The 15,980-nt window shown below is 37.3% G+C and overlaps 1 protein-coding gene across 6 annotated transcripts in view; it reads left to right on the plus strand.

Moving 5' to 3' along the window:
• The window catches only part of FUT9 (fucosyltransferase 9), a 215,337-nt gene that overhangs the window by 167,078 nt on the left and 32,279 nt on the right, over positions 1–15,980 (plus strand). The window contains exon 3 of one of the 6 annotated variants that reach the window (XM_058734737.1): positions 8,261–8,444. The exons of the other annotated variants lie outside the window; for them this stretch is intronic. Coding sequence (XP_058590720.1) covers positions 8,372–8,444 — 73 coding nt within the window. The 5' untranslated portion in view covers positions 8,261–8,371. The remainder of the gene's footprint in view (positions 1–8,260; positions 8,445–15,980) is intronic. 6 annotated transcript variants of the gene reach the window in all.

Below are 15,980 nucleotides of genomic sequence, written 5' to 3' on the forward strand. Positions count from 1 at the left end.
GGTGAGGTCTGGTATAGATATATACATTTAGTAATTTTACATATATTTGTGGAACAAAACAACTTATGAAAACCAGGTACTAAGCTCTGGGACACTTGAATCTTGAGTGCTTAATAAAAATGGGTGTAGCCAAGAAAGGAGCAGAGAATAAATGGCTAGTAAGAAGAAGGAAACCTAGAGGAATGTAGTATTTTAATCCAAGAGTAGAAAGTTTTTGCTGGAGGGAGAAAGCAATTGATCATAAGTAAACTAAAAGTAAGATGAAGACAGAGAATTCATCGTTGGGTTTAGCAGATTGGAGAAGAATTTCATGAAGTAGTAGGGAAAATGCCTGAGTGGAATATATTTAATAGAAATAAATACAAGCAGAAGCAGTGAAGAAAATGAACATATAGAAAACTAGTTTGGAGAATATTACTGTGGAATACAAAAATGAAAAAGTAGTTGGCAGGGAAGAAGAGTCAAGAGAAGTTTGTTTGGTTGCTTGTTTTAAGATGGGAAACTTCTTTGCATTGTGATGGAAATATGTATATCCAATGGAATATTACCCAGCCATCAAAAAAGAATGAAATCTTGCCATTCTTAATGACATGGATGGAGCTAGAGTGTATTACACTAAGTGAAATAAGTCAATGAAAGACAAATACCATATGATTTCACCCATTTGTGGAATTTAAGAAACAAAACAGATGAACACAGGGGAAAAAAAAAAAGAGAGAGAGGAAAGCAAACCATGACAGACTCTTCACTATAGTGAACAAATTGAGGGTTGATGGAGGGAGGGGGGCAGGGAAAGGGCTAAATGTGTGATAGGTACTAAGGAGGGCATTTGTGATGAGCACTGGGTGTTATGTAAGTGACAACGCACTGAAGTCTATTTCTGAAACCACTATTACACTGTATGTTAAATAACATACACTGTATGTTAACTATTGAAATAAAAACTTGAAATAAATAAAAAAGAATTCAAACAAACAAAAAATAGTAAAGCTCATTATGGCAACAAGCAAGAAGGATACAAGGGTGTAGATGCTCCAATGTCTGAATAGAAGGTGATAGAAACCTGGTGACTTTCACTTTTATACATATGGTGTTTCATTTAATCCTAACAGTTCTTTGGGGTGGATGCTCTTGTTTTCCATGCCTTACAGATGAGAAATCCAACTCTTAGAGTCTAAGTAACTTGTCCAAGATCATACTGTTCATAAATGGTACCTGATTTTATTTCAGAGCTATTGTTCTTGACCACCATGCTATGTTGCCTCACATGATTGTTGGTAGGACACTTCTGGTCAGAGTGTTGACAGTTTTAAAGATATGACCTATGAGTTCTTTATCATGGGGAAATTAGTACTGAGACTTAGGAGGTTTTCAAGTTGTGACAAGTTCTCAAAGGGTCAGTCTGCAGGGTTTTTTAATTCATAAAGTGTCTTATTTAGTGGCACTTTTAAGAACATCACATACCATGATAGTTTCATCTCTAATAAAGATCATCAATAATAGATGCTCCATAAATATGCAAATATTTATGCTACAGATATTACAGGAAACAATAAAAAGTGCATTCTTCACAAAGTTCACCTTTTATTTAGAGGAAATGGATAATAAACAAGTAAGCAAATTAATAAATAAGATGGTAGTCACTTCTCTGAAGTAAATAAGTAGGAAAATATGAGAGAGTCCCTGGGGAGGAGAGTACTACTTTCGACAGTGCCAATGTAGTTCCCTTTGTAAAGGTGGTATCTCAATTGTGATCTGAAGAATAAGAAGCAACTCCTCTGAAAAATGGAGAACATTCTAGGAAGTACAAAGCTGTTAGGAAGACAATAACTTGACACATTTAAGAAATAGTAAGAACAGTGTAGCTGAAATGTAGAGTGAAAGTGATATTGGTGGGAAATAAGGGTGGGAAAACTGACAGTGGCCAAATCTTACACCTATGATAAAAAGTTTGGATTTTTTTTTTAAATGGGGGCATTGGCAATCCATTGAAATGTTTTGAGAGAGAGGGATGATTTGATGTATGTGGTCATTAAGCTTGTTGCTCTTAAGAATAAAAATTACCTTTTACTTTGGCCCTCACACAAACGCTGCCTACTTTTACACAGACTTGTATTAAAAAGGATGATTCTAGGCAGAACCAATATTTTTCTCATGGAGGGTTGAAACTTCTCCAGATACTTGGTTCAAATAGATGGCTAAGGCACCAGAATTTCCTCCTATATACTATAGAAACAGTTATTTGAATCTGAAAAATTTTCAAAACGTTCACCATCAGTCCATATACCAAAACAAAATATGTTTCTAGAGTGCCTTCACTACACAACACATGTTATAGCCAAAAAAACTTGCCATTCTTCTGTCAGTCTCCTAGAAATGGCCACTGAGAGGGAAGTGTGTGCAGAGCTGTATTGGGGAGTGCTTGGGAACATCTATACAGGGGTGAGGGAAGCAATATTGGATGAAAGAAGATGGGGATCTGCCATACAACCCTTACAAGGGCCTCATGTGAGCCTAAGGAGGCCTGGAGATGGGATGGCCCTTCAGAGGGCCTACCTTGGCAAGGGGTCTGGGTCTTTGCACTCACCCTTTTAAAAGACAGTGATGTAGGAGCCAATTTGGAGGAGGCACTTAGCTACAGAGGGACTCAGTTGTGAGGTGCCAACAGCCAACAGGCCCAGCATTTAGGGAAATGAGTGAGTGCCAAAGTCCTAAAGGAAAGAGCTGAGTTGTCACACCGTGTTTACTACGGTGACCACCAAGTAGTGAGTAACTGATGGGTAAGTTAGTATTGCCCGTGGAAATTTTGATGAATGTATAGGAAATATGACCATGTCAATTCTAACTTCAAATTAAGCTACACTGATGGTTTTAGTTGCATTTCAAATTCACCCCCAGTTACGTATGGTAAAATAATTCCATTATCAAGGATAGGGTTATTTAAGGATTCAGTGAAATAGTATGAATAAAGTACTCAACAGAATGGCCGCATAGTAAGTACTCAATACATGCAAGCTAAGTTAAATAAAGCGAACAAAATCATAGCTGTTAGAAAGTTACAATTTGACTTTTATCTCTCAAATTTTTATTTACTAAAAAAAGTGCATAATCATTTTAAATTTAGATAGTTTATTTCTCTCTTTAGATATCTTCTAATTGAAGAACTATTCTGAAATGAGCAGGCATTATAAATAGAAATTTTTTTCTCTCATATTCAAATCTCCTTTTTAATGCTGTGTGTTTACCAAATTTTTCTCCTTCATTCTTTAAAAAATAGGGGCGCCTGGGTGGCTTAGTCGGTTGGGCATCCGACTTCCGCTCAGGTCACGATCTCGCAGTCTGTGGGTTCGAGCCCCGCATCGGGCTCTGGGCTGATGGCTCCGAGCCTGGAGCCTGCTTCCGATTCTGTGTCTCCCTCTCTCTCTGCCCCTCCCCCGTTCATGCTCTGTCTCTGTCTCAAAAATAAATAAAACATTTAAAAAAAATTTTTTTAAATATATGATTTTAATTGATTTGGGGAAATTCTAATTAACAGTTTTTATTGTGTTGGGAAAGAGAAATTAATTTCTTATGGTAAAGATGAGTGAGAGGTTACGTTCTTTCTGCCAGCCAAATGAATTTGGAATAAAGTTGAGTGAGTGATTTTTTTCATTAGCCTGTGAAAAGGCTATTTATTTCTACATGTAATTATAAAACAAATAATTCTGACTTAATGAAATAAAACCAACCCTGAAAACAAATAGGACTCATTTGCAGTTTCAACTAAATTAGATACTGAAAAATGCTTGCATTCTGATGTGTTTGAAATGTCTAATGAAATTGCAAATATAATATTTCAAAGAACAAGGATAAAAACTTTGATCAGAGAAGGAAATATATGTGCATAAATAACATCTCAAGAAGCTCAAAGTCACTTTGCCATTTTAAGCCTTCTCTTATTTATAAGTCAATGATGTGAAATAATGCAGGAAAATGAGTTTCCACCCAAATCTTACTAAGAGGCTAAGTTTCACAGGAATAACTGTAAGTAGTTTACAATGTGCACAGTAGGTCAAATTGATATTGTGATTCATGAGAGTTAAATGTTTTATTTGATAAATGCAGAAACCCAAGATTGCCTCTGGCAGAAGTTTAAAATAGGTTATAAATCCGATTTAATGTTAACAGCAGGGATTTATAACAATCATAAACTGAAAACAACCCACGTTTTAATATGTTAGGATCATGAACTACATTGTATCAAAACCAAACTGTCCTTTTTTTTTTCCTTTAAAAAAGAATAGCCAATGAACTAGTAAAAAGAAGTTAAAATGGAGCAAAATCTCTTTCTTACACACACACAAACCTATACAGATATGCTATCAAATAGGAATAACGTAAGAAAATAATAATACTGTCACTTAGAATCATTGCCTTATATGTTGTACATAATGGCTTTCCTATGGTTTCTGCTGCAAGTTAATAAAAGTCCATAAAGTATGTAATAATGACAAAGAGCTACTGTCCTGGGATTAGAAGGAAATAAATTTTTCTAGCTCTCCATTCAGACAACACATTTGAAACCCGGGAGGATGGGACATTTGGGGATTGTGCTCTGAGTCAAGTAGAAACTCAGAGACAATTCTAGTTCTCTGTAAAACTCTCTCGCTTTCTTTAAGTTACCCATGGCCTTCATTTAGCATATAGATCAATTAACAGAGACTACTGTTTGGGGGACAATACATGGTTCACTCCACTCATCCTGCTTTTTTCCTTCTTTCTTTCCCTAAATCCCCATTTAGTTTCAGTCCTTCTGAAAGTAGACCCTGAGACAACGACTTGACTACCAATAATTTTGAGGAACATCTCAATCCTAAGAAACAGAAGCAAAGAACAGGACAAGTGACAGGTGAAAGGTATAGAAGCTTTATCTCAGGATGCATTATCAAGTTGGCCACCAAACAGGTGACTGGCACTCAAGCCCATGGCACATTCTAAAGAGTCTTATGAAATGTGTCAGAGCTGTTTTCCAGGGATGTGAGACAAAAGCATTTGTCCATCAGTTCCTATCCCCATTTGGACAAAGCTTACTCCTCAGATATTAACTGCCCAGCACTTCTGAATGCTTTACAGGTTCCTAAGAATATTCCACATTCAATGTGTCAGAGAAGTTTTTAGGCAATAAGTGGTTGGTATGCTACCCAAGGAAAGGAACTAGTGGGTTGCATCTGCCAGTGCTGGTGAAGGGCTGCATGGAGATGGTCACCGACTGCAGCAGAGGCAGGAGTGTGTGGCAGGACTCAGAGCTTGGTGAGGTGGGGTACTAGAGTGGTCTGAGACGCCCATCTTCTTTCATGGTGTCTAGACCCTTTTAAGTTCCACATTTAGGGCTCATTCTTATTGCCATTCCCTGTATCTCAATGTGATTTTATCTCAGTTGCGTGACCCTTATATTTCTGGATCCAGATAAAAACAAAATAGGAATATCTTTAACACTAAATACTTTAAATATCTAAATAGCAGGCTTAAAGACGGTCCATGCAGCAAAATTTTGCCCTCTACCTTACTCAAGGGCTCTCATCAACTCAAGGGATGCCTATTCTTCGTTTTCCTCCATTCAGCTCAACCCTTAAATTAAGCAAGGAACCTGAAATTCCATCATGAGATCCTTCCCTGAAACACCTAGCAGAATAAAGAATTTTTCTAATACTTAGGACCATTTTGTGTTGAATATCATTTGACAATTCTAAAGGAAGAAAATATCTCCTCAAGTCATCAGTGTGAGCTAACTGGAATGAACGATTTCCTTTAATGTTTTCTTGGGGACTCTGCCATTTACCATCATATGCATTTTTATGTGTATTTTTTTTACTGCCAAAATGTTTGTTCCTGATTGTGTGTGGGTCTGAAAACAATTTGAAATCATTATTTGGTTTCTATATTTGGGAAACAACACTACATCACTGAGACATGTTCAATTTATTTATAAATAATGTTTATTTTTGAGAGAGAGAGAGATTGAGAGAGCACATTGGAGGGGCAGAGAAAGAGAAAGGATCCTAAGCAAGGGCTTGATCCTGGGCTTGAATCCATGAACCATGAGATTATAACCTGAGCCAAAATCAAGAGTTGGCCGATTAACTGACTGAGCCACCCAGCTACCCCTAAACATGTTCAGTTTATTAACTCTTCAACCCCTGTCATCTTTTGCCCTCTTTCTTGAAAATTAGAGTCTCAACAGTGTGGGTTTCTGCATAGTAGTATCAGTGTTTAGAGATTGCTACCAAAGTCAACAATAAAGAGACAACATATGTCACCGGGAAAAAACAAAACAAAACTGGAAAGTCATTGGAAGTTTCAAGCTAAGAACTGACAACTAGCAGGGCGCCTGGGTGGCGCAGTCGGTTAAGCGTCCGACTTCAGCCAGGTCACGATCTCGCGGTCCGTGAGTTCGAGCCCCACGTCAGGCTCTGGGCTGATGGCTCGGAGCCTGGAGCCTGTTTCCGATTCTGTGTCTCCCTCTCTCTCTGCCCCTCCCCCGTTCATGCTCTGTCTCTCTCTGTCCCAAAAATAAATAAAAAATGTTGAAAAAAAAATTAAAAAAAAAAAAAAAGAACTGACAACTAGCAGTTAAGAATCAGACTTAACTTCTTAAAGCAAGGATTAATTCTCTAAAATACATTGCTAAATGTGCCCAATCTGAGAAGCTTCAATTACTTTGTTTTTATTTAACATACTTTTGTCAATATTAAGCAAGGTACTGTGGTTATTACTCCAGAACCATTCCTCTTTTCTTTTCATAAAAACTTTTAAGAGGTAGAAAATTAAGGGAAAAATCACAATTCCATTGTCAACTGGCAAGTCTTCAACAAGCCTCAACATTCTGTATTTATTTTTTATTTTTATATTTTGAGAGAGAAAAAGCACATGTGTGTGAATGTGAGCAAGGGAGGGGCTGAGGGAGAGGGCAAGAGAGAATCTTAAGCAGGCTCCACACCCAGCCAATGCTGGACTCAATCCCACAACCCTGGGGTCATGTAAAGAGATTTTGGCTCTTTACATTTAACCTGAGCCAAAATCAAGACTTGGATGCTCTACCAACTGAGCCACCCAGGCGCCCCCAACAAGGCTCAAGATTCTTATTTTGGCAGTATCATTTGTCCATAGGATTGTCACTATAGAAGACAAAATAAATAAAGGGACACAATTCTCATTATTGAGAAAATAACTCTGTGCTCTGTAAAGATACAAGAGCCTTGCACAAACATTTACATACTCTATCATTGATGTGAAGTTTCCTAGTACCACTGAAATATTAAAAAGAAATGTAAGAGCTGGAGTCAAAATAGATGGTTTTATGGAATTGGAAGAAGACTTATAGAAAATGGGATATTTGAATTTAGATTGATGGAGAGGGGCAGGAAATTCATTCATTGTGAGGAATAATACATGCACAGTTTCACAAATCACACAGCATTCTGTCCAGCCACAATGACATTTTTCTATTTCCTTTAGTTTCTCTATGCTGCTTTTTCTCCAGATCATTGAGGAGCTGGCTCCCGCTTGCCATTCAAGTCTCCCCTTAAATATGTATCATTTGATTTACATAGGCACTAGTCACTCTGTAGTACTGTATTTTATTTTCCTCAAACAACTTGCCTTAACTGTCTTATTTACTTGTCTATTCTGTTGTCTGCCATCCCCCAATAAAAAGTTAACTGCATGAGAGAATAGAATTTGCCTATCTTCTTTAGCTATTTTATCAGTAGCAACTAGAACAACGCTCATAATGAGGTAACAGATCATATGTATTGAATGAATTGATTAGTCAACCACATATAACCACATATAATCTTGCCTCTCTTAGTGTGAGATGGGATTTGGGCTGTCCTTCTCTCAAAGTCTTTGTGTTCACTAGAGGTTTCCTTGACTATGTTCTTGCTTCATTTAAAATCTATTCAATGAAAACAAAAGAAAAAAATTGATGAATATTTTATGTGATAAAATACTTTTGTATCTGTCTTGTTAAGTTGTGAATTTGTCAAGATGGAACACCTGGTCTTTTATATTTACAAGATGATAATTTACCATGTAAATCTTACAGATTTTCTTTTGTTTTCTTTAATACCATTTAATGAGAGCTATCATTTTATGGCATTGCTAAGAGTTTTAAGTTTTTAAATAAATGTGATTGCCGCATTGTTGTCATTAAAAGTGTCTTTTAAGAAATAATTTGCATAACAAAGTAGTTAATAATTTATTTGCTTGGATTGTTGTTTAGTTTTTCTAAAGAGAAAAGTGGGATTTTATTCTGTGAATCAAGGAGAACACAAGAAGACTTTATTAGGACTTCTGAAATGAGGGATTGCCTCCACTGGTTGAGACAGAAAATATGAAATCCTATGGCCCAGTAAATCTCTCACTTGCTTTTGAAGTCATAGACCACCACTTGCCCCACTTTAATGGTGAGCAAGCAACACATTAGGGATTGAAGTAAAAGAGATGTGATTGGATTAATACAAACTCTTCAGCACACCAAGAAACAACTCAAATTAGTCTCCTAACAATCACAGCTCTGAAGATAAAGAGCAGCATATTATTATGTAGAGATGTTAGAGAAACTTAGATTATTATTAAAGAAAGAGTACCAGAGGGTTGTTAACAACTGGTTTCAAGAATATAAAAAGTTCTGTAAAAAGGTTGACCAGATGTTTTCCATCTACATGGAGACAGAATCAAATTAAATGGTTGCAAATTACAACAAGAAAGATGTAAATTATACCTAAAAAAACTTATCCACTGGGGAAGGCTATTGAAATAGAACAGTTATCTTTCACCAGTTCGGTAGAAAATTACTTGGGAGTCAGAGGTTAAACAAGATAGTTATCTGCCAGGGTTTTTCTCCCAGCATGAAATAGACACAAGGATCCCCAAATAAAAAAAGGTCACTGCTACCACAATAACAAGATATACACATTATAATCTTACTCTTCCCCCTTTTATCATTATGCCTTTATTTGAAACCAGGGAGGAACATGATAAAGTAAACATGGGAAGCACAGCTAGATTAAAGAGGTTGAAAAAGATGGAAATGAATGGGGAAGTTAAGAAGAATTCACAGAAAATGATTTGTGAATAATAGGAAACCCAAGGACTTTCATTCATGCCCAGTTCTGACGTCCTGAACAAATTATCTAGAAAACATCCCAAATAAAATCTTCCTGAAACTGAATACAAACCATTTTAGACACATGCTCTATTTTTCTTTCTTTCTTTCTTTCTTTCTTTCTTTCTTTCTTTCTTTCTTTCTTTCTTTCTTCTTTCTTTCTTTTTCTTTCTCTTTCTCTCTCTCTCTCTCTCTCTTTCTTTTGTTCTTTCTTTCTTTCTTTCTCCCTCTCTTCCTCCCTTCCTCCCTTTCCTTCCTTATAAGGGTTTAAAGTGTTCAGCGCTCCCAGAAGGATAGTTGACTCAAATATTTCAGGATCTTATACTAAATACTTCAGTGGAGGGGCACCTGGGTGGCTCAGTTGGTTGAGCGTCCGACTTCGGCTCAGGCCATGACCTCGCAGTTCGTGAGTTCGAGCCCCGCGTCAGGCTCTATGCTGACAGCTCAAAGCCTGGAGCATGCTTCAGATTCTGTGTCCCCTTCTCTCTCTGCCCCACCCCTGCTTGTGCTCTGTCTCTCTCTGTCTTCCAAAAATGAACACACATAAAACAAAATTAAAAGAGCAAATACTTCAGTTGACACATCAGTTGTGTTGCCATGCCTTAACAATTAGGAGTTAACTAGATTGCAGGACTCTCTTCTTAAAACTGGACTTTGAGAAAATGTCTCAACAACATCTCAAGACTTTTTCTTTCAGGAACTATTTAAAGCTGAAGGCATGCTATTTTGGCTCCCACTTCCCTAAGGCTATAGTTTAAGAGATAAATCTTGGAGGTCATCAACAAGAAAAAATGGTGCCTCTCTGAGACCATGGCCTTTTCACCTTGCCAGCTAGTACATTCAGCTCTGCCTTTATTAAGTAAAGGTGAGGAACTGTATTTTCATTTCTTCTCTACCCCATTCCCATCTTCTGTCTCAACTAAATGCATTCCCAAGATTATGTTGCCTGCTAAAAAATATATAAGAAATATGGTCACTCTGAAAGAAGCAGAGAAAAATTAATATACATTCAGTCATCAAACATTGTACCAGTTCTGTGGCTAGCAGTGATAGTTCTTTACATACAGATGTCTTGGGCATGCCATTTCATGTAGATTTAACAAGCAGTAAAGAGAAAAATGCAGAGTTTGTTCCTTAAAACTACTCTGGCTTTCTACTTAAGCCATCAAATGTTAAGAAATGTAAATACATAAATGCACGCTATGTTCTAAAACAAGTTCTACCTGATGCTTTAGAGCAGGAAGTTGCAAACTTTCTGGAGCAGGCCAGATGTAAGTATTTTAGGCTTTGGGAGCCATAGGGTCTCTGCTGCTGGTACTCAACTCCGTCATTGTAGCACAAAAGTGGCTACAGACGATGCATAAATGGATTGGTATGTCTGTAAAATTTCATTTACAAAAGCAAGCTTTGGCTAGATGTGGCCACTGGGTATATCATTTGCTAACCCTTGACTGAAACAGTCCCTTTTGGTCCTTTCTTTCTTTCTTTCTTTCTTTCTTTCTTTCTTTCTTTCTTTCTTTTTTTCTCAGGTATTCTCTCCTTACACCTGCTTTTCTCAAAATCTCTGATAAAGCCCAAGAGAAAGAGGGAAGCATCTTCCAGTGTGGCATCTTCCAATCACCGAGCCATGCCTCTTGTCTACCTGCTTCTGACTTGCTCTTCTGGTTTAAGTTTGAGGGTAGCATAACTGGGATCTGGGGCTTCCCAGTAAGGACATTTAGTGGTGCTGCCTGGCTGCCCTGGGTTCCCCCCAGCTTCTTTGGTGCCGTGACCTTGCAGGGGTCTGGCAAGGCTGCCATGCAGTCTCAAGCCAAGCAGTCCACCTTGCAGCTCCACAGAGCCACCTCACTGTATCATGACATTCCCCTCTGGCAATTCTCCCAGCCACAGTTTCATCTACCCACACCATATGTGAGCCAAGGGCAGCTTGAGGAAACTCCCTCAAAATCTGAAGTGTCTTACTACACTTGGCCATGCTGACTTGGATGGCTCTTGTGGTTTTTAAGAGGTCTCCCTGCTTTCCTCTGTGTTTAATATTACACTTAATTATCTGGCACTCCCTACTTAAGCCAGAGTTCAGAGGCTTCCCCTCAAACTTAAACCTAGAAAACATCCCGAAAAAGGGATGTTAAAAGGGAATAAAGGCATTTGAAAATCTCTCCAAATAGTAACTGGACTTGCACCGTGTACTACATGTCAGAAGCTGAAAATCACATTCTCCTTTCCCTTTTTATTTCTTCTCCAATATATCCTAAGTTATTCCATTTTGCCCCAAGATAGGTAGACGGGCCAGCCTATGACAAAGGTCATGCACTGAGAAAGTTCAGACAAGAAAATGTGTACGTCGTTTTCAAACTATTAGTCTATTATATATTCCCTGATATTTCTTCACAACAACCCATTTAGGTAGATGTTGTTATTCCGGTTTAGAGATGAAAAAACTAAGGTTCAGAGAACATTGTAAAGCTTGTGCAGCTACTGCACAAGTGAACAGAAGGTCCACCTGGGTCTCCGGTCCCACACCCAGTTCTCATTCCACCGCCATCCCTGGGAGATGCAGGAAGCTCATTGCGAAGAGCGAGGGTCTGAACTCTGGCCCTAAATCCACCAAATACCAGTTCGGACCATTTTAACAAATTCAAGAATTCTCACCCTTTGCATAAAATCATTGGAAGTAAATGAGATGATGATACTAACTGCTTTTTCATCAAGTCCTGTCTGTGTGGCAGGCAGTTTCTAAACACTTGGATTATCTCCTTTAATTTTCAAAACAATCCTATAAAGTAAGCATTAAAATTATTCTTATCTTATGGACAGTGTATAATAAAGTCCTCCGCATAGAATCTGGCACATCATGAATGCTCAATAATACTAGTTATTTTCTTAATTATTACTCTTCTCTTAGAACCATACCCACCAATAACATTTATACAGAAATCTTTACCCAGAGTAGGAGCAATTCTTGATCGGGAGCCTTTGTCTGCTTACAATGTGGGAGCAGGGTGAGGGATCCTCCCATTTTTAAAGGGACTAAAATAGTATCAGACTTAACAACAAACTTCTGTGTCCTCCTACACTGCCATTTGGCTTGGGTCCCCTTGCTGCTCAACCTCCCTGGGTTCAGGCAGCTGGGACACAATGGCAGAGGCCTGAAGAAGGCAGTAAAAGAACGTGTACCAGGATGGCTGAGACAAGCTGTTGGTTCCATTCAACATCCAAGGCTTCTCTTTTCTTTTTTCTTTTTAAAAATTTTTTAAGTTTATTTATTTATATTGAGAGAGAGACAGAGACAGCGTGAGCAGAGAAGAGATAGAGAGACAGGGAGAGAGAGAGAATCCCAAGCAGGTTCCACACTGTCAGCACAGAGCCCGATGTGGGGCTCAAACTCACGAACTGTGAGATCATGACCTGAGCTAAAATCAAGAGTCAGATGCTCAGCCAACGGAGCCACCCAGACACCCCAAGACTTCTCTTTTTAATTTTCATTTCTATTTGAGTTATTTTAATTTTAATCCACTTGATGATTTGATTTTGGACCATTTTTCATTTTGAATTCTTACTATCACAACTTCCCCATATCATGAAGAGAAGAGACATTGCCTTATGGACAGTCTTGAACCACAAGTCAAAATTTGTGGTTTGAAGTTCCTGTGTCACTAAATATGTACTATTAGTGATAATTTAACCTCTACGTATCTATTTCGTAACTCTATCAAGCTATGAAATGAGACTGTCAGATTAGATTATCACAAAGTTGCCTCCCAGCTTAAAATTGTTCCTTAATTATTTTCTATTGCCTTCAACACAAATGCTCACAAATCTCTTCATCATTAGTCAGTGTATGTCTTGCAAATATTTCCATTGTCAACCACCTGACAATCATTAATTAAGGAGCCTCTAACTCTAGGCCTTGAATAATGCCATCATTTTTAGAAATAATTGTTTATGAGTCTCAATTCCTTATTCAATTTATTATTTAACTGAAATATAAATGGAAGGAATATGAACTATAATATCTAAGAGTTTCCTAGCCCTATCAGTATGTTAATTATTTAATATAATAAACAGTGAAAGAGCATCAATCTCCCTTCTCCTTGCTTCTCAAAACAGATGACTCAGTTTTTGAACTGTTCCTATTTTGTTTCACATTAACATCTATTTTTAGAAATTCGTAGAATCATGTTTAAATACTATATTGTGGAACTTAGGGTCTAACAGGAGAGGAACACAGGCAAACCACCCTTAATCTCATTATAATAGAAATGCCATGTTAGAGAGATGCATAGCGACTATGGGAGCAGAGAAAGTCTTTCTTTTTTTTTTTTTTTTTTTTCAACGTTTTTTTTATTTTTATTTTTGGGACAGAGAGAGACAGAGCATGAACGGGGGGAGGGGCAGAGAGAGAGGGAGACACAGAATCGGAAACAGGCTCCAGGCTCCGAGCCATCAGCCCAGAGCCTGACGCGGAGCTCGAACTCACGGACCGCGAGATCGTGACCTGGCTGAAGTCGGACGCTTAACCGACTGCGCCACCCAGGCGCCCCAGTCTTTCTTATTAAGATAATATATTGTAAAGTATTCATTATTCAATAGGGTTGTTATTTTGCTACTAGTTTTTTTGGCTTGTGAGTTCTTTAAGGGAGCTTAAATATATTCATTGTAACATCCATTTATAACACTGTGTCATATAAACATAAGAACTTTAATTAACAAGCATTTATTGTGTACAAAATTTTGGGTTAGTTATTTTGCTAACTGTAGAAAAAAATGGAATTTTAATACACAAGAACAATGAAAATTAAGAAAATGAAAATGACAAAAAATCACTCACTCCCATAGGGAACACCTGAAAAAAAATGTTTTCACAAATTGAAGGTCGAAGAGGGGCAAAGCACATTACAGAAAATGAGTTTCTTAATCTCATGAAGCCAGATTTGCCTATTGAGCATACAGCTTATGACAAAATAATTGTCCAGTAATTACTCTAAAAGATGGAACAAAATCAAATTAAAATGGAGCAAATTGCCTTTTGCATTTTGGCCAATGACGAGTAGTGACACATTCATGCTGCAAAATACCACTTTGTTTTTTCTGAGAGGTGACCACTTGCTCAGTGGTTAAGTGACTAGATTACTCCAGGCAAAATCTCTTACAATTCTGTCTCTCAGAGGAAATGCAAAGTTCATTACTGCTACTGCTACAGGTGGCCACCTGTAGCAGTAGCAGTATTCATATTCAGCAGTGAAGAAGTATACTTCTGGAGCCATATGCATGTATGTGTAGCAAATATCACAGCCCCTGATTATCGAATGCTTGCTATACACCAGGGCCTGTTCCAGGTGATTTACATGTATCAATTAATCTTACATGCACAAATCTGGCAGGTAGGTATTCTGATTTTTTAGATGAATAACTAAGACACTGGGAAAGATTGAAAATGTTGCCCAAAAGTTTCATAGAGAGCCACAGGTAGATCCTGGATTGAAAACTAGGCACTCGGTGTCCAGAGCAGGTGTTTTCAGTCACAGAACAATGTGCCATGTGCCCCACGTAGTCCAGAAGCCAGTTAATGGTCCTCTTTTTCGTATCTTTTAAAGCTACAGCCTTGCACTTAATTCACATAGCATCAAATTGAAAAACAAGTTTGAGTCAGATGAACACATCGTGAGTAAATCAGTTGCCACCTTTATAATTAGGTACTTTTAAATTAGAAAAAGACAAATAGATGATGAGAAGATCTGCCTGTGGCTCAGATCCCAAAGGGAAAACATTCAGGATTTGTTTCTCCACTTTTCATGCCCAAAAAAAAAAGATATGGTCATTATACTTACAGATAATCAGTCCTATTATCATATACACACAGGTAACTGAATAGTGAGTTCATTCATTCAGGAAGAGGAATATGGCTTTTTGTTGAAATAATCAGCCTATGTGAGGGGGGAAAAGATACTCTACACAAAATAGCAAGGGACAATAAAACATGAAATGCCTCAGAAAAAAATAAATGTGTGAGACACAACCAAATTTTACTCTGGGATATGAACAACTTTAATACAATGACATAGTAGTACACTTTCATTTAGAAGAATAAATACTTTTGGTGTGCCATTGTTTCCAATACTGTAAGTAAACATAATGAAATATTTCTTCAAAGTACTAATCAGATTTTTTTAAGGATGGACTTGACAAAAATAATTCTAATGTTATCTGGAAGAATAAGTGATATGCAATTGAAGAAAATAATTATAAGGGGGGAAACTAATACAAACAATTTAAAACATGCTATAACACGACAATCAACAGACAGATGAATGGGATGGAATAGCTACCCTTGAAATAAACTCATACCTGACCTGAAATTGTTTGAGAAATAAACCATTGTAAAAGAATGTGCAAAGGAAAGGTTATGCGATATTGTTGGGAATAATTGGCTGGGTATTTGAAAAATATATTCAGTTGTTCCTTACCATGTATCAAGTATGAAGATAATCCCCAAATAATTATAGAGTGTAATACAAAACCAACTGCAATCAGAACCTAGAATAATACATTGATTTGAATGAGCTTTAGTTATGAAATACTTTCTAAGTATAAATACAAAAAGAAGCAAAGGTAGAAAGAGATGTATACTGAAGTGCATACAATTTAATTTGAGTGCACAAAAAAAAACTGGAAGAAATTTAATAACCTTGTATCATTAATAATGCCAAAAGGAAATCAAAGTACCACTTACCAAAAGCTTTGAAATATGAAATTTAAAAGATACTGTCATTGGTATGTATCATAAAAGTTCTTCCAATTTAACAAGTTACATGGTAAAAGTAACTTGGAAAAT

This window comes from Neofelis nebulosa, chromosome 6 (genome assembly GCF_028018385.1).
Source record: "Neofelis nebulosa isolate mNeoNeb1 chromosome 6, mNeoNeb1.pri, whole genome shotgun sequence".
In the NCBI taxonomy this organism is placed as follows: Eukaryota; Metazoa; Chordata; class Mammalia; order Carnivora; family Felidae; genus Neofelis; species Neofelis nebulosa.